Source organism: Chelonoidis abingdonii, chromosome 5, assembly GCF_003597395.2.
Source record: "Chelonoidis abingdonii isolate Lonesome George chromosome 5, CheloAbing_2.0, whole genome shotgun sequence".
NCBI classification, from domain to species: domain Eukaryota; kingdom Metazoa; phylum Chordata; order Testudines; family Testudinidae; genus Chelonoidis; species Chelonoidis abingdonii.
The window spans coordinates 144,795,409-144,819,307 of NC_133773.1; the positions used below are offsets into that span (position 1 = coordinate 144,795,409).

General features: G+C 52.5%; 1 protein-coding gene across 1 annotated transcript in view; it reads right to left on the minus strand.

Moving 5' to 3' along the window:
* ATP6V1B1 (ATPase H+ transporting V1 subunit B1) overlaps window positions 1-13,302 on the minus strand; it is a 78,836-nt gene extending 65,534 nt beyond the window's left edge. The window contains exon 1 of the mRNA XM_032762442.2: window positions 13,194-13,302. Within this exon, the coding sequence (XP_032618333.1) occupies window positions 13,194-13,302 (109 nt within the window). The remainder of the gene's footprint in view (window positions 1-13,193) is intronic.
* Between the last annotated feature and the right edge of the window lie 10,597 nt (window positions 13,303-23,899).

The window sequence follows — 23,899 nt, forward strand, 5'->3', positions numbered from 1 at the left end:
TGCCCCTTGGCACGTGCCTACTGTGCCAGCTGCAAATCTGGCTCTGGTCCTTGCTTTGAGAGCTGCTTGGAAGTGTTTCCACAAGACTTTTTCATTGGAAAATGACAATTCATTGAAACTGAAGCCATTTGCAGGAAAGGGCTGGTTTTCCCCATTTTGAAAAGTAGAAGAAAGCCCAACCCTTTCTAAATTGTTCAAACAGGACTTTCAACATTTTTTGAAAAAAAACATTCTATTGTTTGGGTCAAAATGATTTTTGGTTCAAAATTTAATTGAACGTAGAGTAAAAAATGTAATGACTAATGTGACAAAGTTCCTCCTCTACCTTGGTGGGTCCTGCGCTTATTGGCAGATTTGCTCACCTCAGTGGTCTTCCCCACAGTCTGGTCAACTGCCTCCTGTGTCTGATCAGGATTGGAGTTTTGGGGGGAACCCGGGGCCCACCCTCTACTCCGGGTTCCAGCCCAGGCCCCTGTGGATCGCAGCTGTGTATAGTGCTTTCTGGAACAGCTGCGATGACATCTGCAACTTCCTGGCAGGAGCAGCACCAGGGTTTTGGTCGCCCTAGGCGGGGATCCTTCCGCGCTCCCGGTCATGGCTGGGAATTCTGCAGGCGGGGGGGGGGTCCTTCCACGCTCCCAGTCTTCGGGCACTTCGGCGGCAGGTCTCAGAGCGAGTGAAGGACCCGCCGCAGAATTGCTGCCGAAGACCCAGAGCGCGGAAGGACCCCTCGCCGCTGAGGGCGCAAATGCTGCCCTCAAATGCTGGGCACCCTAGGCGACGCCTAGGTTGCCTAAATGGAAGCGCCGGCCCTGCTCCCTGGGGCTACTTCCCCATGGCCTCCTCCAAACGCTTCTTTATCCTCACCACAGGACTTTCTTCCTGGTGTCTGATAACACTTGTACTCCTTAGTCCTCCAGCAGGCACAGCTCTCACTCCCAGCTCCTTGCGCCTCTTGCTCCCAGCTCCTCACACGCACTTCCTCTCCTCTGGCTCCCCCCTGCCTGACTGGAGTGAGCTCCTTTTTAAAACCCGGGTGCCCTGATTAGCCTGCCTTGATTGGCTGCAGGTGATCTTATCAGCCTGTCTGCCTTAATTGGTTCTAGCAGGTTCCTGATTACTCCAGTGCAGCCCCTGCTCTGGTCACTCAGGGAACAGAAAACTACTCATCCACTGACCAGTATATTTGCCCTCTACCAGACTCCTGTACCCCACTGGTTTGGGTCTGTCACACTAAATAAAAACATAAAAAGGTCAACATCAAGATGAAACATTTTTACTGGCAAAGCCTGATCTAGTGATTTATTTTCAGAATTTTGGCTTGTGAAAATGTTTGCAATTTCAATTTTTCATAGCAATTCGAGACAGGATTTTTTTTTTTAAATCTCTGATATTCTTGTGGGATGGGAAAACTGTTTCCCAACTGGCCCGACTTGCTTTGTAATTGTATCGAGACCTGACACGACTCGGATTCTGCCACAGTCACATCAGCGCTGGGTCCTTCCTCTGTGCGTTTAGAAACAAACCCCTGGACAGCTGCTGCCCAGTTTTGTGCAATCACTGGGCTTCTGGTCATTCTTCAATGCAGCCTTCAGGAGGGCAAAGTCTGGGAGCCCTTTGTTGTTCCTCTGCCTAGGTATGGTTCCAATCCCATGTTCACAATGTGTCCTCTTGTTGTCTTCAGCCAAACAGAAGTTCCTGGGCTCCCTGCAGAGAATTCGCTGGCCTGTGCTGTACAAGAGGTCAGACTAGATGATCTGGTTCCTCCTGGGTCTACACTTTAGGAATCTCTGAACCACTGAATCAGAGCTGGCTCCAGGCACCAGCGCAGCAAGCAAGTGCTTGTGGCGGCCAATGGAGAGGGGTGGCATGTCCGGGTCCTTGGCGGCAATTCAGTGGCGGGTCCCTCGGTCCTTCTAGGAGGGAAGGACCTGCCGCCAAATTGCCGCCAAAGGATGAAGTGTCGGTGGTAGAGCTGCTGCCAAAGTGCCACCGATCGCCGCGCCTGTTTGGTTTTTTTCGCCATTTGGGGCCGCAAAAATGCTGGAGCCGGCCCTGCTCTGAATACTCAGTTTAAACGTAATGCCAATGCACCGAGGCTGTAGCGAGCAAGTGCAGAGTATAAGGGAGAATGCTAGAGGGAGCTGGGGAAAGGCCTGAGGCCTGGTGCTGTTTCCCCCATGCACAGACACCTGCCTTGACAGTAGAGGGACAGAGTACGCAAGCCACAGTGCTCGACTGTTGACTTCCTGGCTGTGTTACAGGCACAATCTCTGCTGGGGCCATTTCTCCTGAGATCCCGGGGAGGTATTAGCAGCTGTTTCGAAGCACCACCAATCCATTAGCAGGAGTGAGTGGAAGAAGCACTTATCACCTTTGGGCCTTTGGCTTGCTCCAGCTTGGAAACCCAAACCCAAAGAGAATCAGAGATTCCAAGGCTAGAAAGGACCATTGTGATCATCCAGGCTGACCTCCTGCATAGCACAGGCCGGAGACCTGCCGCACAGTAAGCCCTAGAGCCGAGTTTTTAGAAAACCAGCCAATCTTGATTCAAAAATTATTGCTGATGGGGAATCCATCACACCCCTTGGTAAATTATTCCAGTTGTTAATTACTTTCCCAGTTGAAAATGCGCGCCTTATTTCCAGTTGAAATTTGTCTAGCTTCAACTTCCAGCCATTGGATCGTGTTAGACTCTCCTCTGCTAGATTGAAGAGCTTGTTATCAAATACTTGTAGACTGTGATCAAGTCACCCCTTAACTTCTTTTTTGCTAAACAGATTGAGCTCCCAGGGTCTATCACAACAAGGCAGTTTTCTGATCCTTAAATCGTTCTCATGGCTCTTCTCTGACCCCTCTCCAATTTATCCACATCCTTCGTGAACTGTGGGCACCAGAACTGGACCCAGCATTCCAGCAGCAGTCACACCAGTGCCAAATGACCGACGGGCTACCCAGGGATGCTGCTGGCCTCACTTGCAAAGCCTGCATTAATCCAGCTCGCCCACTGACATGCCATCGGAAACTGTCTTAAGGTATAAACTTGGCTGAGCATGACAAGTAAATGGTCACCAGCAGCAGCTGTGGTGCAGGAGATTTCCAGCAGCGCATCAGCTTGCTGGTAATATCCACCGTGGTTTCGGAGAGGTGGCAGGCTGTGCCTCCCTGATTCCCTAGCCGCATGCTCAGAGATTGGCGATGCGTGCTGGCCGAGGGCTGTGCTTCTTAGCGAGGCCACAGCAGGTTCTGTGATGCCACTGACCCGTTATCCGAGCAGAGCCGAGATCCCTTTGTTTGGGGAGACTTTGGCAAACCAGTAAAGTGCCTGAAACCACTATGGCTTATTGTTAAAAGCAACCTATTAAGCAGTCTCAGCTTGACCAAGGCGGTGGGGGGGGGGTTGGGTTGAAAGAACCCCAGGTAACACCTCTGCAAGGCACAAGCTGATCCGTCTGCACACACCTGGAGTGCTTGGCTCTCTCGCCGGCTAGGGCACTGATCGGCACCGCTGCTCTGGGAGTGAGCGTTCAGCCGCCCAGGGACGGCTGTGGGTTTGGTCCCGCACGACTGGCACCATTGATTGCAATGGCAGCAAGAGCAGGCTCTGTGTCACCATCCGACACTCCTCCAAGCCCCACAGTGAGCACTTCTCCCCAGCCCAGCCTCTCTGACCTGAGTCTGACCCCCAGCTCCCTCTGCTCCCCTGACCCCCAACCTCTCTGGTCTTCTATCCACCACCTCCTCCACTCCCTCTGACCTCACACCCTCTCCCTCCGCCCCCCGGCCTGATATCTCCCTACTCCCTTACTCATGATGGTTCCCTGCTGCTCCAAGCTGGAATCAGAGAGTTTAAGGCCAGAAGGGGCGACCAGAGCACCCAGTCAGACCTCCGCACACTAAACCCAGCAACGGAAATGAGTCTGCAGTAGTACCGTCTGGCTGCCGGAGACTGGCCAAGTATGTGCCACAGGTGGGGAATAGGAAGGATTGAGGCGCACCAGTGCCTGAGGCTGCGCCGATAGCAGAGAAATGGTTACATGAGCTAGACGCACATAATCCTGGCAAGTAAGCTGCTCTCACACGCTGCAGAGGAAGTGCCCCCTGCCGCCCCCCACCCCAGCCCCCAAGTCCCTGCCAATCTGAGCTGTGGGGAAATTCCTTCCTGACCACATGCATGGTGATCAGCTAGACTCTGGGCACGTGAGCAAGAGCCAGTCAGCAAAGCAGCTGAGCGAGAGAGATCTGCTGCCATCTCCGAGCACAGCCCACCCCGTCCTGGATCCCATGTCTCACTGTGGCCATCCCTGACGCCCATCCCTGACGCTTCAGAAGAAGGAGACAAATCAAAACAAAACACAGAATACATTGGGGAGTGGGGGACACCTTCCTGATCCCTGCAGATGACTGGCTGGACCCTGAAGCATGAGATTTTAGGAACTTAAGACATAAGGTGGAAGGGACTCCACTCCCAGGGTTGTAGAGCCTTGGGCCCCCCACAAACTCTCTGACCTTCTAGTCACCTCCTCTTCCCTCTCCCTCTCCTCTTCCCCTCATGCTCCAGCTTTGTTTGTTCTCTCCCCGCTGTATAACTCCCTGATCAGTCATTTCACTTACACGCATTTTCCCTCAGCCATCCATCTGGGCCGTTTCCCCTGCCCTGTCTCTCTCTCACCTCCTAGCACGCTGTTAGCTGGCAAATGCCTTTCTCCCTCAGCAGCATTCATGCTGCAGTGCCCGGGGAGAAAGGAACGGGGTCGGATGGGGAATAACTGTCCTACCACCAACTTTCCAGTCCCTACAAAGGGCTGTAAGAAACAAGCACTGAGCTATCACCAGCAGCTGCTCAGAGCACAGCAGTTCAGTAGCTGAATCGGTCATCAGCTTAAGGTACAAGCTGTAACAAATCATTTGCCTGGGTTTCGTGTGGTTTCAAGTGAAACATTAGGACAAACACTCCCTAAGACTCCGTAGGGAGCAGGTGTTTAATTCTTCCTCCTGGTCGCTCTTGGTTTAATTGACCACAGACTGTTTTGGGGCTCAGGGAAAGAAAGGAAGATATCTTGCATTTCTAGAATGCCTATTGCTCCCCAATGCTCTTTGCAAACTATAACCATCACTGTGATGCAGCCACCTCTGGGGCGGACTGTGGCAGCTGTTTAACAGGTAGCGGCACTGCACAACAGTTTTGGGTGGAAAGCGTAGAAAACCATTGTAACCAGCAGAAATTGCAAGGCGCATGTAGGCTGGCAGAATGTCGTTCCCTAGCCAAGCAGTCGGGCAGGGCTTTGGGATCACACTCGCCGCCTAGCAAAAGGTGTTCAGAGCTACCAGTCTTATCCGAAAGGGCAACAGCTCAGCAGAACAGCACCCCCAGCTGGTAGAATAGTACCTATGGCATCAACAACCCCACTCACCCGCTAGCACCCTGTCACGGTGGTTTCCTATCGAGGTACCGAGCTAGCCTGAATCACCTTCCTGAGCAGGGGCAGCTCCAGACATTTTGCCGCCCCAAGCATGGAGGGTCCGCCGAAGCTGTGGGACCAGCGGACCCTCTGCAGGGAAGCCACCTAAGGCACCCTGCCTGCAGCCCTAGCGGCGACCGGCAGAGTGCCCCCCCCCCCCCACGGCTTGCTGCCCCAGGCACGCGCTTGGCGTGCTGGTGCCTGGAGCCACCCCTGTTCCTGAGCTTGGGAAAACTGCCTTGATCACGAACCGGAGCTGGATGCCTCCAGGCAGACTAGGGCCCCATCCAACCACCGCGATCGCTTTGTGTTGGGTTCCAATTAATAGGCCAAATCTTTCCCTGGGGTAAACGTAGCTGGAGTTGGCAGAGTTGTATGTTTCACAACTGGTGTAACTAACCATGGCTGTCTCCTTTCTGCCTCCCCAGGCATGGAAAGCTGGCCATTGCTGCCTGGAGCAGTGCCAGAGGCAGGGGCACAGCCAGGCGCCAGGGGAAAGGGGGGAGAGAAATTTTGGGAGGGAGGGAGGAAAGACTCTCAGGCAAGAGCATGACTATCTGACCGGGCTGCAGAGAGACTACGGAACACGAGCGGCCAAGGCACTGACGGCTCACCACTGTTTACGCTGCAGTCATGGCTGTGCCAGCTGAGACGTGCCAAAAAAATAAAGCCCCTGATTCAGTGCCAGCTGGTCCTCTCGCCAGCCATCCCGGCTAAGCCCCCCAGTGGAACTGATGGCAAAGCTCACACTGGGACCCCAGAGCTATAGCAGACAAGGCGACTTTGCTACAGTTACGGCATAATTTCTGCTGCAGACACCCACTACCCGTGAACCTTGCGACACCCCCCACATTCACCCAGTGCCCTCAGTCTCTGCTCCCCCTGCCCCCTCTCCTCCAGGCTCTGCTGTGCAGTGTGAAAGTGGCCCCTTTACGAGCAGGCCTGGAATCGGAAAGACACATTCAGATGCAGTTCCAAGCCCTTGACCCCGCCGAGCAGATCCCTGTTAGGAACAGCGTGTGCCTTCACGCCTGGCAGACGGGAGGTCACGGAGGTTAGAGGCATGCTGCTGGGGCTACCAGGCAGATTGGTCCAGCCAAGCATTTGCAGCGTGGGGAGATCTGCAGCGGCCTCCCTGGAGCTAAACCTTTGGGGCACTGCAGGGCAGGTCGTGGAGAGGGCTACTCATTGGAGCTGCCTTTCATGGCTGGGAGACCTTCAGCTGAGCCAGATGGAGGAGGAAGAGACAGCGACGGCCCTACGGTGATCTCTAGCTCCAGCATGGGAGGGAGGTTCTGCACCAGCCTCTCAACAGCAGAAGCTGCGGGACAACCAACTAACCAGACTGAAGGTGGAGCTTGATAAGTAAATGGGTGACACAAAGGGCTTGCCTGGGATGGCAGGGCCTGGCCTCAGTGGCCTCCAGTCCTACTTTCCTGGTCTAGTGAAAAGATCCTCCCCTTATGGGCGCAGCAAGGCTCAGAGGGATCCCAAAGTGCCTTCTAACAGCTTATTGAACAACTTCACCAATGCCAGAAATGCAGCCACTTCTGGGGCGGGATACAGCAGCCCCATGGCTACAGCACACTACAGTTTAGGAGGCAAAGGAGACTCCTCTGTTCAGCTGAAGCCGCAAGGGGAACCTGGAGAGGAAGAACGTAATTCTGGACTCTGGTCCAGGGAGCGAGGCTCCCAGCCCTGCCCCCAGGGGAGAGCCGGGGGATCGTCAGTGACTGCAGGTGGGCTGGACTTTGATTTGCCTTCCCAATCTCAGCCAAAAGACAGGCCTTCTAGCAGCACAGGCCCTCTAGCAAGGGGCAGAGACTCAGAGGGAGGAGCCATCCATGCCACATCACCCACTCCATCTCCAGCAACTGCTGCCTTTTCCTTGGAGAGCTCCTGGCCAAAGCCCTACCCCTGCCTAGCCTGTCAGCCCAGAGGGGAAGTAAATAAGCAGGCAGGTTCGGGGCTGTGTTCGGCACCCACATCACTGATGTACTAGTTACAAGGAAGCCTGGACGCCCAGCAATGCATCAGGGGATCCCCTGGCAGCTGGTGTCCAGGACACCAGCCATATTGTAAAAAGTCAAATGAGAGGCAGTGTTTCCTAGTGGCTAGAGCCTCAGACTCAGGAAACCTGGGTTTTAGTCCTGGCTGTGCCACTGGCCTGCTGTCTGACCACTGGCCAGTCCCCACCTCTCTCTGGGCCTCAGTCTCCCCTCTCCTCCTCTGCCTGTTCAGACTTCAGCTCTTCGGGGCAGGGACTGACAGTTGACTCTGTGCAGGTGCAGCGCCAACCCAGTGGGGTCCTGGTCCTAGTCGGGGCCAGTGGCAGCTCCTGTGATACAGACAAGACCTCACAGCAGTGCTGAGTTGGTTTACTACTGAACTAGTGTTGGGGGAGCAGCCTGGAGGTACAGATGGTCGGCCAGGAGAGGCATCCAAACATTATTTTTTCTGAAGCTTTGGCTGAACAGCCAGAAACTTTTCAGCTTAGAAAATGGGCAGGAAATTCCACTGGGCTAAACCCAGAACCTCTCGCCACAGCTCCCAATGAAACCAGCGAGTGAACCAGATTCCCACCTCCGAACAGCCTTGAGCGCTGGCTCCAGATTGGGATTGGGTGCTGAGGTGTGATTAGGGGGTGAGCCTGGTGCCACAGCCCCGGGCATTCAGCCTCTGCTAAGCACCAGAGGTGCACACCAGACCAAATGAGCCCCTCCTAGCAAGCTCTGTGACGGTGGTGTGGGCCCTCTCTCTCATGCTGTATGGCTAGCACATCCCTACTGGGAGCTGGGGACCAGCCCTAGGGACAGCCGGATGGAGAGTAGGGAACCTTCCCCAGTCCTGATAACCTGCCCCCACGAAATGAAAATCTCTATGCAAGCAGCATGCATGGCCAACATGCTAACACGCGTGGCCAGGGGCAGAAAATCGCTTCTAGGGTGCAGCGCTGAATGTGGCAGGGCCTCATATTGACTGACGTGGAAGGATTTGATTTTAGGGGGGCAAATGCCAGCAAACGTCCATTTCATCATATGCAGACAAACTGGCGAAAACAGGTCTCCACTGACAATTGTGGGAATTTGTAGTGAGGCAAAGCAAGAAAATGCTCCTTGGGAACTTATTCTGGTTTGATCTGAGGATATTTACTCTGCATATTTCGACACGGGATATTGACACTTTGTGTTTTAACAGTTATAAAGCTTTAAAATCTCAGCATCTCCTATCATTAAATAATTACTCTGACATCCCCTCCGCACCCCCTGCTCCGTCTCCCACATCTGGGAAAACGTACATTGATCAGAACAGGGCAAAAATGCTTCTAAACAAACCTCGGTATTACCCAGTGACAATTATAACAGAATAAAAACCGCATTTTGCTAAGCCTAAATATAGCCTGTGTTGCACCCTGACGGGGGGAGGGGCTGGTGGTGAAATCCTGGGATCGAGGGCACTCAGGCCTAGGAGCAGACCCGGCCAGGGTCCTGTCAGCCAGGTTCTGGGATTTTATTGGATGACAAATTGTACTCGTTTTAGTTTTTCTACAAAAAGTCCCAAATATTGACTTTTTCTCATTTTTTCGCCTCCCTTCTCCTTTTCTCAGGGGAAAAATGGAAAAAGGGGCAGGGAGAAAAAAAAGGGGAAGGGGGGAACTAAACCAGTTGCTGAAACACACACCAAAAAATTCAGTTTTAAATGAGAATTTTCTCCAAACATTGTAATTACCATAGTAAAAGGAAGGGAGCCATTTTCCCCAAGAAGTTTCCCCGTCACCTGTGGAGCCTGAATTTAATCAGCAACAGTCTGGCCCTCGCTTCCTGCTGCAAGCTGGCTCTAGGCTTGATCTGACGCCCCTTTTGCCTCCTGGCTTTGAGCCCCCCCTGCCCCCTGCAGCTGCCCAAGGGCAAAGCAACCCCTCCCTGGTTGGGCTGGGCGAGGAGGAGAGCCGTTCCCGTAGAGCCCAGCCTGCGCTGTTGACAGCAAACACGAGCTGTTCCGCGGCACCAGTTCAGCCCAGTGTGAGGGGAAATAGATGCAGCTGAGGCAGAGCCTGACCAGGGCGTTCTGGATTCACCTTGAACTGGACAAGGAGATTGTGGCGCGCAGGGTGAGGGGAGCATTCAGGCAAAGGAAAGTGTGTTTTGGGCCTTCCTGATCTCAAATCAGCTGTACAGAACAGCAGCCGCAGGATCCTTCCCCCTCCCGGCCCCTGCCCCATATGAACCCGATACCACCTGACAAGCACCCAACATGTCCCAGAGACAGGGCCTGAACAGTACTTACCCCTATTGTACAGTGGGGTAAACTGAGTCAGGGAGCGCTCCGGAACACCACACTGATGAGTGTGGGATGGATAGCCAGCTAGCTTCTAGGCATTCAGAACTGCTAGTGCATCTAGGGCCTCCGTCACACACCAGGCCCCCTGGGCCCGGCACTGAACAAACGCAGACGGTCTGGGCCCCGAGGCGCTCACAGTCTAAGACAGGAGACAGCAGCCAGCTAAGGACAGACTGAGGGGGACAGGGAGAACCAGGTCCCGATGAGCCGATACGTGTCTGCCTGGAAAGCTGCTGCCACAGCTCACCCCAGCTGTTTAGTCATAGGCAGAGAGAGCCTGGGGGCCCCCTCACTTCCACGGGTGTCAGTCAGGAGGAACAATGGGCTCACCCGAGCGCAGAGCTAGGGGAAGTGCAAAAAGAATCAGGCCCAGTTAGTCCTTTCATGAGCACACTCGGGCCTGCAAAAAATGCACCCACCGGTTTTTGCACCTGTGCTGAATTACTGGGGAGATTCAGCCCCTCTGCCCTGTGCCCACAACCCAGGGGGCTGGGTGGATAACGGCTTTGTCCCCGGTTCATGCCACAGGTGGCCAAGCAATTGAGGCCCCGGACTGGGACTGAGGAATTGAAGACTCCCAAGCTGCTCTTGCAGGGAGGGACCAGCGGGTCGGTCTCTCTCCAGAGGCCCTTTCTACACAGATCGCCAGCCAGAGGCCAATTAATGCCCACCATGCTGGCTGTTCGTGCGAGGTGCACACCTAGACGGAGCCTCCCTCCCCTCCAGACTCAGTGCTCAAAGTCCACTCAGTAGCCGTCACCTGTCTTGACTGATGGGCTGAGTTGAAACACGTGCCTTAGAGGGGAAAAGGGTCTGTAGCCCACCCCTACACTAGCCAGTCCCCTGCAGATTCCTTCCCCTGCATCCCTCAGCCACTCAGCATTTCACAGTGGCAGCAGGTCACACAACTCAGATCCTTCTGTTCCAAAAGCCAAGCCTGGAGAGCACCTCCAGTAGCTGTGTGCAGTGCAGGGCCCATGACACAGGCTTGAGCAGTTCTGATTCCATCCAGTGGAGAGTGGGGGTGCCGCATACACACAAGCCAGTCCACGGGATGCATGCAAGCAGCAGGTGCTGCTGTCTGAGTGGTTAAGGGAAGACTGATTTTGGTTAAAGACTTCAGCTCATCTGTTGCTTCTGCTCATGAAGAAGCCGTGACCAAAGGTGCACATTTGGGGTCCCAGTGCTGGTTGCAGGGCTGTGTATTACTCTGAGAAGCTATCAGACTGGGCTGACGTCAGGGAGCACGGAGTTGCTGCCACCTCTTCCGGGAGTTCTCCTTGGGCAAGGTTAGCTGGGAGCATTTGCAAGGCAGGGACTTGAGGCGCTGATTGTGTGGGTGGGACACAGACACTCACGTCTGCACACAGGGACAGCCACGCACACCCAGACCTGCAGTCTGCATGTGTCCAGAGCCAGAGAGGAAGACAGGCAAGTAAACACACACGCCCAACTAAATACACAAACAGAACCTAAACTCTCTCTCTCTCTCTCTCTCTCTCACACACACACACACACAAAACTAAATACACAAACAGAACCTGATCTCTCTCGCTCTCACACACACCCACACACAACTAAATACACAAACAGAACTTGATCTCTCGCTTCGTCACACACTCACACACAACTAAATACACAAACAGAACCTAAACTCTCTCTCTCACACACACACACCTAAATACACAAACAGAACCTGATCTCTCTCGCTCTCACACACACCCACACACAACTAAATACACAAACAGAACCTGATCTCTCCCGCTGTCACACACACCCACACACAACTACACAAACAGAACTTGATCTCTCTCTTCGTCTCACACACACACACACAACTAAATACACAAACAGAACCTAAACTCACTCTCTCACACACACACACACACATAAGGACTCCAATCCAACAGGCCCCATGTACACCCCCTGGGGGAAGGGAGCCCCCCCCCAGCCTGCAATACAGATGCACACACGCACACCTAAATACACAAACAGAACCTGATCTCTCCCACTCTCACCCACACACAACTAAATACACAAACAGAACCTGATCTCTCCCACTCTCACCCACACACAACTAAATACACAAACAGAACCTGATCTCTCCCACTCTCACCCACACACAACTAAATACACAAACAGAACTTGATCTCTCTCTTTGTCACACACACACACACAACTAAATACACAAACAGAACCTGCTCTCTCTCTCACACACACACATAAACACACAACTAAATACACAAACAGAATCCAATCTCTCTCTCTCACACACACACACACACCTAACCACACAAATAGAACCCAATCTCTCTCTCTCTCTTGCTCACCCACCCACAACAGCTGGGGGGAAGAGGGGTAATGGTGGCAACTGCTGAGTACTTTGCCAAGTGACTTCTATACAGAATTTGGGGAAGAAGAGACTCCTTTGCCATCTAAAGTTTCTCACTGAGCAATCCACTTTCTGGGCCTGATTCTGTTCTCATTTACACCAATGTAGATCTGGAGTCAGTCCATCGGTTTTGCTGGAGTCAGGCCACTTTTACACCGGCATTGCTGAGAACAGAATCTGGCCCAGTGCCCTTCTCTTTGGGGTAAATGTCACCGTTTTACTTCAGTATGAAACAGCCTCCCAAGACAGCGAGCCTCGGAGTGAGCACCAGGTGCTCTATGAAGCTATGGGGCCCGGGTAGGTGACTCAGCCCCATAGCCCCAGGGAAATGGTGCCCTGCCACCATTCCAGGCTCACTTCCTCTCAGCCATTCTGGGCTGGGGGTGCAGCTAACACAAGGAGGAGGCAGAGGACAGAGCCTAAAAGGATTCCCGTCCTAGAGGGAGTTAAGGACTCCAATCCAACAGGCCCCATGTACACCCCCTGGGGGAAGGGAGCCCCCCCGAGCCTGCAATACAGATGCACTCAGTTGCCAGGGTTGTGTAAGGATCTATCTGTGCACTTCCCAGAAACGTGTACTGGGCTCGGCACTTCACTGGAGACGCTCCAGCCACTCAGAAAGGACAGGTGGGGAAACTGAGGCACGGGGCAGGGATGTGACTTGCCCAGGGCCACAGATCAGGGGAAAGAACCCAGGAGTCCAGCTCCTCCCACTCAGTCACCTGCTCTAAACACTAGATAACACTGCCGGACAACCAGGGACGGCTCTAGCTTCACTGTCGAGGTTGAAACCGCACAGGCCTTGAGGGGCCTAAATGCAAAGAGCTCAAGTCCCCACAGCTCTCCCCTCCCCCTGCTGCCCCCTGCCCCATACACAGCCCCAGGCTGGGTGCTAGAAGGGCTAACGTTATGGGGGGTGGGGGTTAGAACAGCTGTTGCAGGAGGGGGGACATTCTCGCCAGCCTCCCCCGGCATCCCCCCCCCCCGACAGTACTCACTCAGCCTGGGGTTGGTGATGTAATTCCTGGTGACAGCCAGAGCATGCTTCTGGGCCCCTGCCAGCGCTGCTGGGTGCCCGCGGAGCCTCACTTCTACCTTGGCAGCCATTGCTGGGCACAGCCGGGGCAGGAGGGAGCTGGTGGTTTTATAGCAGAGGGTTACGCTCCCCTGCTCGTCCCTCGCTGGCTCACACCAGTCAGACCTGCCCCTTTCCCAGCTGCGTTGCTCTGCCCCCAGCGGGGGTCAGACCTGCCCACACAGGCCCCTGTTGACTGTAAACTGGGAAAGCCTCAACAGCTGGCTGGGAGCCCCGGGCCCAGAGTGCAGGTGAAGGTCACCTGAGAACTCCCACCTGGGGGCGGCTGAGTGAGGCCACAGCTCAGGGCTCTGCATTGAGCTCTGGGTGCTGGGAAGTAGGTGGTTGTGTGTGTGGCAGAGGGTTGTGTACCTGTGAGCTGGGGGAGTAGGTGGTTGTGTGTGTGTGGCAGAGGGTTGTGTACTTGTGTGCCGGGGGAGTAGGTGGTGGTTGTGTGTGGTGGGGGGTTGTGTAGTTTTGTGTCAGGGTATTAGGTGGTGGTTGTGTGTGACAGAGGGGTGTGTAGCAGTACTTGGGGTTGTAGGTGGTGGTTGTGTAGCTGTGTGTCAGGGGAGTGGGTGGTGGTTTCTTATGTGTCAAGGGTGTGCATAGCTGTGTGGCAGGGGAGTAGCCTGCGGTTGTGTGTGGCAGGTGATTGTATAGCTGTGGTCAGCGAGTAGGAGGTAGTTGTGTGTGGTGAGGGTTGTGTAGCTGTGTGTCAGGGGAGTAGGGGTTGGTTGTGTGTGGCAGGGTTGTATGTACCTGTGTGCCAGGGAGTAGGTGATGGTTGTGTGTGGCAGGGGGTTGTGTAGCTGAGTGTCGGGGGAACAGATGGTGGCTGTGTGTAATGGGAGGTTATGTAGCTGTGTGGTGGGGGGAATAGGTGGTGGTTGTGTGTAGCGTGGGGTTGTGTATCTGTGTCCTGAGGGAGTTGGAAGGGTTTTTTTTTGTGGGTGGAGCAAGAGTTGTGAAATTATGTGTGTTTGGAGGAGATAAATGTGTATGTGTGTGTAGGAGGTTTTGTAATGTGTGTGCATGCGGGAGAAGGGTGTATAATTGTGTGTGCTTGTAAAAGTGGTTTTGTGTGTGTGTGTGTAGGGGAAGATTGTGTAACAGTGTGGGTGGGAAGATGGTTTTGTGTGTCTGTGTGTGTGCACACGTAAGGGGAAGATTGTGTAACTCATGTGTGTGTGTGTGTGTGTGTGTGTGTGGATGGCAGCAGGGTCAGTCTTTGTGGAGCTTTCAGCATGGCCCAGCAATCTGAGCACCGGCCTATGAGCTGTGAGCTAACCCATTCTGCCACTGCCTCCCTCTGTGGCCTTGGTCCAGTCACTTAGGGCTCAGTGATTCCCTGCCCCGATGGGCACAGTGGGGTGGGTACAATGGGCATGTGCCCTGTGCTGGGTCCCAGTGCAGTCCCAGTGCTTGGGCTGCCCTGAGGGCAGGGGGTATATGAGACCGGGCTGGACTGGAGAGAGGACTGACAAGAACATAAGAACGGCCGTACTGGGTCAGACCAAAGGTCCATCCAGCCCAGTGTCCTGTCTACGCACAGTGGCCAATGCCAGGTGCCCCAGAGCGAATGAACAGAGCAGGGCAATTAGCGAGTGATCCATCCCATCATCCAGGCCCAGCTTTTGGGCTGGGGCAGGTGGAGAGGCAGCAGTACCTTCTCCAGCTTTCATTTCTATGTTTGGATGAAAGCGTTGTGAGAGCCCGTGTGTGTCTGCGTGTTTGTGTCACTGTGGATGTGAGGGAACGACTGTTATGCGTTTTATTTCCCTAGGCCGGTCTCTCTGCCACAACAGAGCCTTGAAGACGCCCTCTCTTATACACACCCCCTACCCCGGCCCCACATCTCCTCCCTCCCCCCCCCGGGTTAGTTATCGTCTGCTCACTCTCAAACGCCGGCTGCACACACTGGTTGTTAGTGTAGGGTTGCGTGGGAGCACTGGGTTGCTTCAGCGTGGCGGGTTGACAGCATCTATCCGATCTGATTTGTAGAAAGTTGATATTTTGCTGAGCTGATTTAAAAGCGGGGAGGGGACATTAGGAACCTTGTTTCAAGTTTTTCCTGTTAAAAATAGTCCAAGTGAGTAGTGTTGCTGGCGTTCTGACGTTCAAACTGTGGGACTGGTTCACAGCGACCGCTTGCTCCGCACACTTTGACAGCAAGGAAGAAAAGGCAGGTGGGCATCATGACATCACTTTTATTAACCATCAGAAACCACGTTGTTCATTAAAGTTTGACATACAGTACTTATTTTTTCTTTTTCAAATTGTACACGTTACGATACATTCCCAGGATTTATCTCTGATGTTCAAGACTGATAGAACTGTGTGTGTGTGAGAGAGAGAGTGAGAGGGCAGTAGGGTTACAGGGTTATTTCCTGAATGGTTGGTGTTGCTGATTTCAGGTTTGATGGTGATTCATTGACTGGTTAAAGCAGACAGCTGAACATTTCTGGATGGGACGCTAGTGACTTTGGAAGGAACTCTCTGTGCAGTAAGGAATAAGCAGCAGTGCCAGCTGAGGATCAGGATTTAAGCCAGGTAAAAATAGAAATTATCCTGTCCCTCCTACCCAAGAGTTTTAGGAAAAATATTTGCCATTTTGTTCTACGTCCGTTAGTGGCTTTCCTCCCCCAGTATGTTACTTTCTGCAAGATCGTCTCTGAAGTATGGACGGCTTGTTGGTAGAGTTTTGGGGGAGTTGGTTCATTTGTTTGTTTTTTACATCCAAACTTGTGACATGTCAAATGCTCACAAAGCCTAATTGTGTCACAACATTTTGGAATTTCAAAACTTTGGAGGCTCTCTTGCAAGAAAACCAGCCCCTGTTTGGGGTGAAAGTTGGCTCTTTCTTCCTCAAAATTTACAAGGACAAAAAACAGCTCTCAAAGTGCAATGTCTGTCAAACTTCCTCATGAATATTTCTCAGGTGCTTAATTCAGGGTTTGGAACAAAAGGACTGTTGTACTGGAGATGATTGTCCAGCCCAGGATCTTGTCTCAGCCAGAGGCCAGCACCAGAGAAATATGTATGAAAGCTGCAGCAGGCAGATATGGGATAATCTGCTCAAAAGTTTCTGCTGTCCAATGCCCCTCTGTGACAGGATCCTGCCCTAAAGCATGAGGATTCTATTTCTGCTAAGTTTGGGGCCTCCAGGCAAATATGAAATTCTTCGTATTTTAATTACAGGATCTGTGCACAAATTTTGCCGCACGTGGCTGTGTCAAAGTTCAAAAGGTCAGAAATACTCCTCACCAGGAATAAACCATGCAATGCCCTTGAACATTAACAGGAAGCAGTTTGCTAGCATAAGGCCCCGATTCTAGGTGTTGGTTTTTCAGACAAATGGATTGCAAACAGAGCTAGAGGAAAATGAAAAAGAAAAAAAATGGCAAAAATATATTTTTTGGGAGTGTGTAGTTTTTCCCATCGAAACACCATATGTCAACCAAAACAATGCTGACCTTTGCCAAACTGCCACCAGCCCCAGAGCTTGTAGGAAAACATAGGAGGCAAAGTGTGAAAAAGCTGTTGCAATTTTTTGTTGTTGCAAGTCAACCAAAAAGTCCAGTGAACAGTCAAATTTGGGGAACTGTAAACGAGCTATGGTAACAAACCCTGATAAGAATGGACAGATGTGGTCTAAGCAAAGGTGCACCTTTGAGGCTCTGGGCCTGGGAGAGAGAAGTTTCCTTATTCTGGGCTCTGCCAAGGATGTCTATGACTTTGGGCAACTCACAGGCCCCTCATTGTGCCTCAGTTTCCCCACATGTGAAAGAGTGATAGTGATACTTTGCTACCTCCCAAAAGTGCCAATTAGCTAATATTTGCAAAGTGCTCAGATAGTTACATGCAGGATAAATATTATTTCATAGATATTGATTTAAAAAAAATGAGTGAAACCTTCTTTATAAAAACATTTATTTTAAATATTTCCCTTCAAAATAGAGGGAGGAGTTTAACACACTGGCTAAGGGTAAGAGACTGGTCCATTTAGAGGAAAACAAGTTACTCCTGAGAGCAGTTGTGGAGCTGGTCACTGAGTTAAAGCAGTAGAGATATGTGCTTTTAGTGCCCAAGTCAGCAAAGCACTAAATCACGTTTAACTTTAAGCATGTGCATAAGTACCATTCCCGAACCGGGATCTGGGCTTTGAAAGATGAATGGTTGACCCCACTAATGACCCTATAGGGATTTACAAACAGCAACTAAGGGACATGAGTGGAAATGAATTTAGGCCAAAGATTCCTTACATAAAAAGCATCACAGCATCCTTGGCATAAGCCGGACTGGGCTTTGCTTTTAACTAGAGCAGATGGGGAAAATGCCAATCAGTGGCTGCCAGCACGTAACTGATTTGTAAATATTTTCTATGAAATGTTTCTGTGTTTAGACAAAAAAATGGAGCCAAAAGCTGAGGGAGAATGGATTGAAATAATTGGTTTCTGCTAAAACTGCTCCATTGTTGAAAAGACAACATTTTTACGGACCAATGTCTGTTTTCGGTTTGCACTTTTGTTCCTGAAAAATCGGGACACAGGTGAAAATTTCCCATGAAAACAAGCCCCTTGGTTGGAAAGCCAGTTTTGCAAAGGTATTTTGACCAATGCTGCATTAATTACCTCTCCAGGAAGCCCCTTGGATTTTGATTTATACAGGGCCTGCTCTACCATTTTTGCTGCCCCAAGCAAAAAAAAAAAAAAAAACCAAACCAAAAATCCCTGCACTGTGCCACCCCAAGAATGGGCAGAATGTTGCTGCTTAGCACATGCCACCCCAGACATGTGCTTCCTCTGCTGGTGCCAGCCCTAGATTTATACCCCCCAGGATGAGAAACAACCTTTCCACCATGTAGAGGATTTGAACCTGCAGCTTTCCAGTTACAACCTAGAGGCTAGCCTAGCCTAGCCACACTCACTAAGTGGCCTTGAAAGCTGCCTCCACTCTCCATGCTTATTCCCTACCTCCTTCCTGAGGGGCCCAATGCTCTGAAACAGTGAGTTTGCTAACCCCCTGTCCTGGGCCCATGGCAGCTGCTGTCCCAGCCCAAACGCAGAAAGCCCTGAAAGCGCTGTGGCCCCGTTCTGCTAAACACAGAGAGCCGAGCAGGGGAACAGGGATGCAGATAGAGGACAGGGAGGGGAAAGGGGGGGCAAGTTAAGATAGAAAGAGGAGCTGGAGAGAGGGAACAGGGTAGCTGGGAAGGGACAAGAGGATCAAATCAGACAAAATCCATGTTCGTATGTAGCTCAGGGGGCTCTTCTCATCTCTGTTGCCACAGGGTGTCATCAATCCTGGTATTGAGGGTATCACCTCAGCCCCCCTCCCGACCTGTGTCACAGCACCGCCCACTCCCACGACCTCTCTCTCCCACCCGGCGGGCAGCAGCCCTGCACACCCAATCACTGACGGGATCGCAGGGGAAACCCACCCACCCCCAAACATCCAGGGCCGATCCTGCCCGTGGGGACAGTTTCCTGCAACCAACAAGGCATTTGCAGCTGGGATCTCAGTAGGCACTGGGAGGGGTGCCAGGCGGGTGAGGTCAACTGGCACCTTGCTAAGGATTCCCTGGGCAGAATGCGAGCTTGTGAGTATCATCCATCCCTGTAAGGGTTAATCTTTGCGCGCGCGCGCACACACACACACACACCCCTCCATTGGCTCCCAAGACACAGCAAATATTGCACAAGGCTCCGACTGGGTGAGCAAGTCTGCAAGGATGTCATGAGATGAAGTGACCTGGGCTCCACCCAGCGGGCAGGGCCTGACCTGGGTGCTATGCAGTGGGATGTGCCCTAGCCTCCAAACTCCACCCCCTCCTCATCACCCCAATGCAGGGACACCCTGAGCGCTAGCAGAAGTGCTGGGTTTGGGGGCTGTGGAAGGGGGGGGTTGCTGGTCCTACCAGGCCAAAATAGTGACGGGTCTGGATCTATCCATTCCTGCTTCCCAAAGCAGGGGCCTTTAATGCAGGTGTGGGACAAAGGAGGCGCTTGACCATGCTGGTAAAGGTCATGGGTTTGAGTCACACCCCTTGAGTTCACCCAGCTGCACAATGGTTGCCTGATCGCTCAGCTGAGAGCTGCCAAAGGTGGTTTGCCTGCTGGCTACATCATACCGCTGGCTGTGAAACTGACATGCCTGAACTGTGTCAGCCCCACCAACCATTGGCTCCAGGGGCTTTGACTTTGACAAAGGAGGAGTGGCTGGTTGATTTTGCTTGCCAGATACCTGAGAATGGGCTGGATTAGCAGGCTCTGCCCTCAGCCCCTGCTAGCAGTGAAAATGCACACCCCGCTTACAGCCCTGATCCTGTGAGGTGATGACCAAACAACGCAGCTGAGAATGGCAGATTTCAACAGGGTGCAAAGCTGTGCTCCTTCCCAAGAATCTTGTGAGCTTCATCCCTCCGCAAAGCCAGGTTTGCTGGCTGGAGGCAGCAAAGGGACCCTCCTGGCCCCAAACCCACCTGCAACCTCATGGCAGAAGAGCCTTCACCGGGAGACTCAGCAGCGTCTGGCTGAGCTCTGAGCCTGAGAGGTGGTCGGATGTGGGAGAGAGGGGTGAGGCGGGGGGACCCCTTAGAGATAGCAAGGCCAGGCCAGGCCAAACACCATGCTGAGCAGCAGACAGCAGTCCAAGCACCATACGCCACAGGCCAAATCCTGGCCTTATGGAAGTCATTGGTCTCAATGGTGGCAGTGCAGGGTGGGTAAAGCTGTCAGGATCAGGCCCTAGTTTACAATGGGGGTGGGGGTGGTGGCATCTGTGACTTGTCAATGGCCAGTTGAAGGCCTGTGGGGCCCGGCCCTGCCATCAAAGCCACAGATGCCAGGGCCAGAGGGAACCATGTGATCATCTAGTCTGACCTCCTGCATAGCCCAGGCCAGAGACCTGCCCCAAAATAATCCCTAGACCCGAGGCTGTCAGGAAAACATCCCATCTTGATTCAAAAATTGTCAGTGCTGGAGAATCCACCATGGCCCTTGGGAAATTGTTCCACTGTTTAATTATCATCCGTTACAAAATTTACACCTTATTCCAATCTGAATTTGTCCAGCATCAACTCCCAACCACTGGATCCTGTGAGATCTTCCTCTACTAGACTGAAGAGCCCGTTATTAAATATTTGTTCCCCACGTAGGTACTTATAGAGTGTCATCAAGGCACCCCTGAGCCTTCTCTTGGTTAAGCTAAATAGATTGAGCTCCTTGAGTCTCTCACTACAAGGCAGTTTTTAGAACCTTTCATCCTTCTCCTGGCTCTTCTCTGACTCCCTCCAATTTATCAACATTCTTCTTGAATGGTGGGCACCAGAACTGGGCCCAGGATTCCAGCCAGGGTCGCATCAGTGCCAGATACAGAAGTAAAATCACCTGTCCGCTCCCACTCGAGATTCCTCTGGTTATGCACCCCATAACCAGGATCCCATTAGCCCTTTTGGCCACACTGGGAGCTCGTGTTCAGCTGTTTACCCCCACAACCCACCCCCCATCTCTTTTAGAGCCAGTGGGGCTTCAGCTGCTTGCAGGATCAGGACCAAGAGGGCAGGAGGAAATCCTGAAGCCCTTCCAAGTTGACTCACATGTGGAAGCCTGTTGACATCCAGAAGGCTACTTGCAAGAGCATATGTGTGGATGCCAGGATCAGGCCCTCCATCTGGGCCCAATTCTGAGAGGCACTGGCTCTGAGTGCAAGTGCTGGGGAGGTACACAGCAGTCCAGCCCAGTTCCCACTGGAGCTGATGGGAGTTTGGCCCCACGTCAAGACTGTAGGATCGGGCCCATTGCTAATCATACACTTGTGTTCTCACAGCCATTCGTCCCTCCTACGCAGCCCACACATCCTGGATCCACCGGCTTTCTGCCTGTTTCTGTGTCTATACCCCTATTCCCAGGACCCAGCTGGACATTCAGACAGGAGTCCTGGGCAGCCTCAACTCCGATCAGTCATACCCATCAGCAGGACATCAGGCACCCTTGGGTATCCGTGGCAAAGCAGTAGAAATCACTTATTTCAGCAGTTGCATCGGCAAGGAGACAGGGCAGGAGCAAGGCCACGGAAGGGGGTTAAATTAGAAATGGGGGGAGGGAAACAGGGTGGCTTTGGCTCTGCCCAGCATTCACTGGGCCTCACAGAACCAGCTCAATGGTGGTTTGAATCTGGGTATTGTCTGATCTGCACTACCACTGCTTGGGGAGTCTGGAGAAACGCTTCTGCGTCTGATCCCCATTGCTCAGAAATGGGCCAGAACCGACATTCCAATAAGCCTCAGGGGGCTTTTGAAATCCTTTTGTAAAGACCTGCGCCCGCTTCCCACTTGGTAGAGGGCTGAACCAAAACCTGGGTCTGAATTCAGGAGGGTTCAAAATCTGTATATGGATGACAATTTTTTCTCTTGATCCCGTTTATAAGTTCCAGTTACCGGGGTACTGTACCAGCAATTTCTCTTCTCTCTGAAAACTCCTTACCCACTGTAACACCACGCAAGCTAGAACTGAGGGGGCTGAGACAGGCAAAAGAGTTCGATTTTTGCTTTTCAGTTTGGTTGCTTTGTGCATTTGATAACAATTTCTGTACAGGTATTTTCAGGCTGTTCCCTGTCCAGTCACTTAGTCTGTTTCACCTGTTGTTTGTGTCCCTCTTTCACAGGTTTCTAAAACAGTAAGAACAGGCGACTGAAACGGCCAGCGGCATGTGGGGTCAATGTCGTGCCTGAAATGACGTTTAACGAGAAACGCTCAAAAATGTTCAATCCAAACCGTTTTGCAGCGCAAACTGGCTCTCTGTCACTGCAGGAAGTTCCATGGGAAATGCCCATTTCAATGTTTGAAGCATTTCGTTAAACCCTCCCCCCGCCACACACACAAATAACTACAAAGGCTGGTTTTCTACAGCCAAGAATTTTTAGTCAAAACCTGAAACATTTTCATTTCAGTCAAAAATTGTCATGGAAGGAGGGAGGAAAATTCCCAAATTGCTTTGAACTTGGATTGTTCGAAACTGACAAACTTCCCACGGGTGGCATCTCTTTAAGACAAGGACCAGCCTCAATCTTCCAACACCATCTGAGTGATCTTAAGGGTCAGCAAAGGTCTTGCTAAAGGCTTAGGTCCAGATCTTCCAAGGGATTGGGGTGCCTAAAGGCACCTTTGAGGGTCTGGGCCTTAATGACTAACCCACATGCTGTCACTGTTGGTTGGCAGGGACATGTTTGGGTCTTAGGCTCTTTTCCCATGTCCCTAGTAGAAAAGCCATCAAAACGTGAGTTAACATCACTGCATAGCAGTGTCTTCCAGCAGCCGTATTGTCCAGGCTGGCAGCCCTCCTGGGAGCAGTGCTTATTATCCTGCTTGGCAAGTGGGCATGGACATTGGGGTGTTGGTGTGATACACAAAACTAGTGACTATTCAGAGACTGTTTGTTAAGAAGCTTTATACAGCCTGCAGGGCTCCCCATTCATTTCCCATCTGGGCAAGCGGTCAGCGCTGTATATACCCTGTCAAAAGCCAATGGCTGCTGATCCAAACACCAGACACCCCTGTTGGGCCTGGCGGGGGCTGCAATGTTTTGGGTCAGGTCCATCCTTAAAGCTGCTGCTCTGGAACCTGAGTTTGCACCGCTGCAGAAGAGCTGCCAGAAGCCCCCAGGCCCCTCTGCAGCGCAGGAGAATGGGGGGGGGGCACTGGGATCTGTGCAAGGGGCTCTCTGAGTCCCCCTCTTCTCTGTGTCAAAAGTGGTGGTGTGGGGGGGACTGAAAGGATCATTGGCACCAACGCCAGCCTGTATGTACAGTACCTGCTTCCTCCTTCAAGTGCACCCCCCTAGTTGATGGGATTAACAAACTAAGTGAGAGTCGTGCTGTCTCCATGTGCAGCAGGGACAGATTAAGGCAAGATCACAGAGACTGGACTCTGAGCCGCCCCCTCCTGCAACAGGCTCCCTAAACTCTCCCAAGCCACCTCAACAAAGGAGCACAAAGTTCTTTACAGATGGGGAAACTGAGGCACACAACGGGGATTGCCCAGAGGCAGAGCCAGGAATAGCACCCAGGATCCCTGACGCCCATGTCTCTGCTCTAACCACTAGCTTGCACTGCTTCTCTAACCAACATGCAGGAGCGAGGATCTGCTCTTCCAAAGTCACACCCCACCCCTGAATTTTGTAACATCTCAACCCTCCCACCCCACCCCCCGGGATTGGCTTTAGCTGCCTGGGGCTTCCTGTCCCTCTTGGCCTCAGTCCAGGTCTGGCTCCACATCCAGGGTATTGGATGATTTTGGCTCCTGCAATCAAATAGATCAGACAGTGACTGCGCAGTCTTACTCCATGGCAAACAAAGGCAGAATAAAACACATGGTGCCAGCCAACCTTCCCCCGTGCCTCGCTCCCCCACCCTGGACCCGATGGCAAGAGACAGAGCATCAGTGTATACATGTGACCTGGCTGGCTCCCTGAAGATGGGCACATTTGACCCTCTAGTAATCTGAGATCGGGGGGCCCCCAGAAGCAGCGGTTTCCCTGTGCGTCTCCCCGGGGAGCCCTGCCGAGTCGAGCATGTCAAACAGGGTGTTGGCTGCAGCTGTATTTTTATTTTCGTGACAGGAACACACA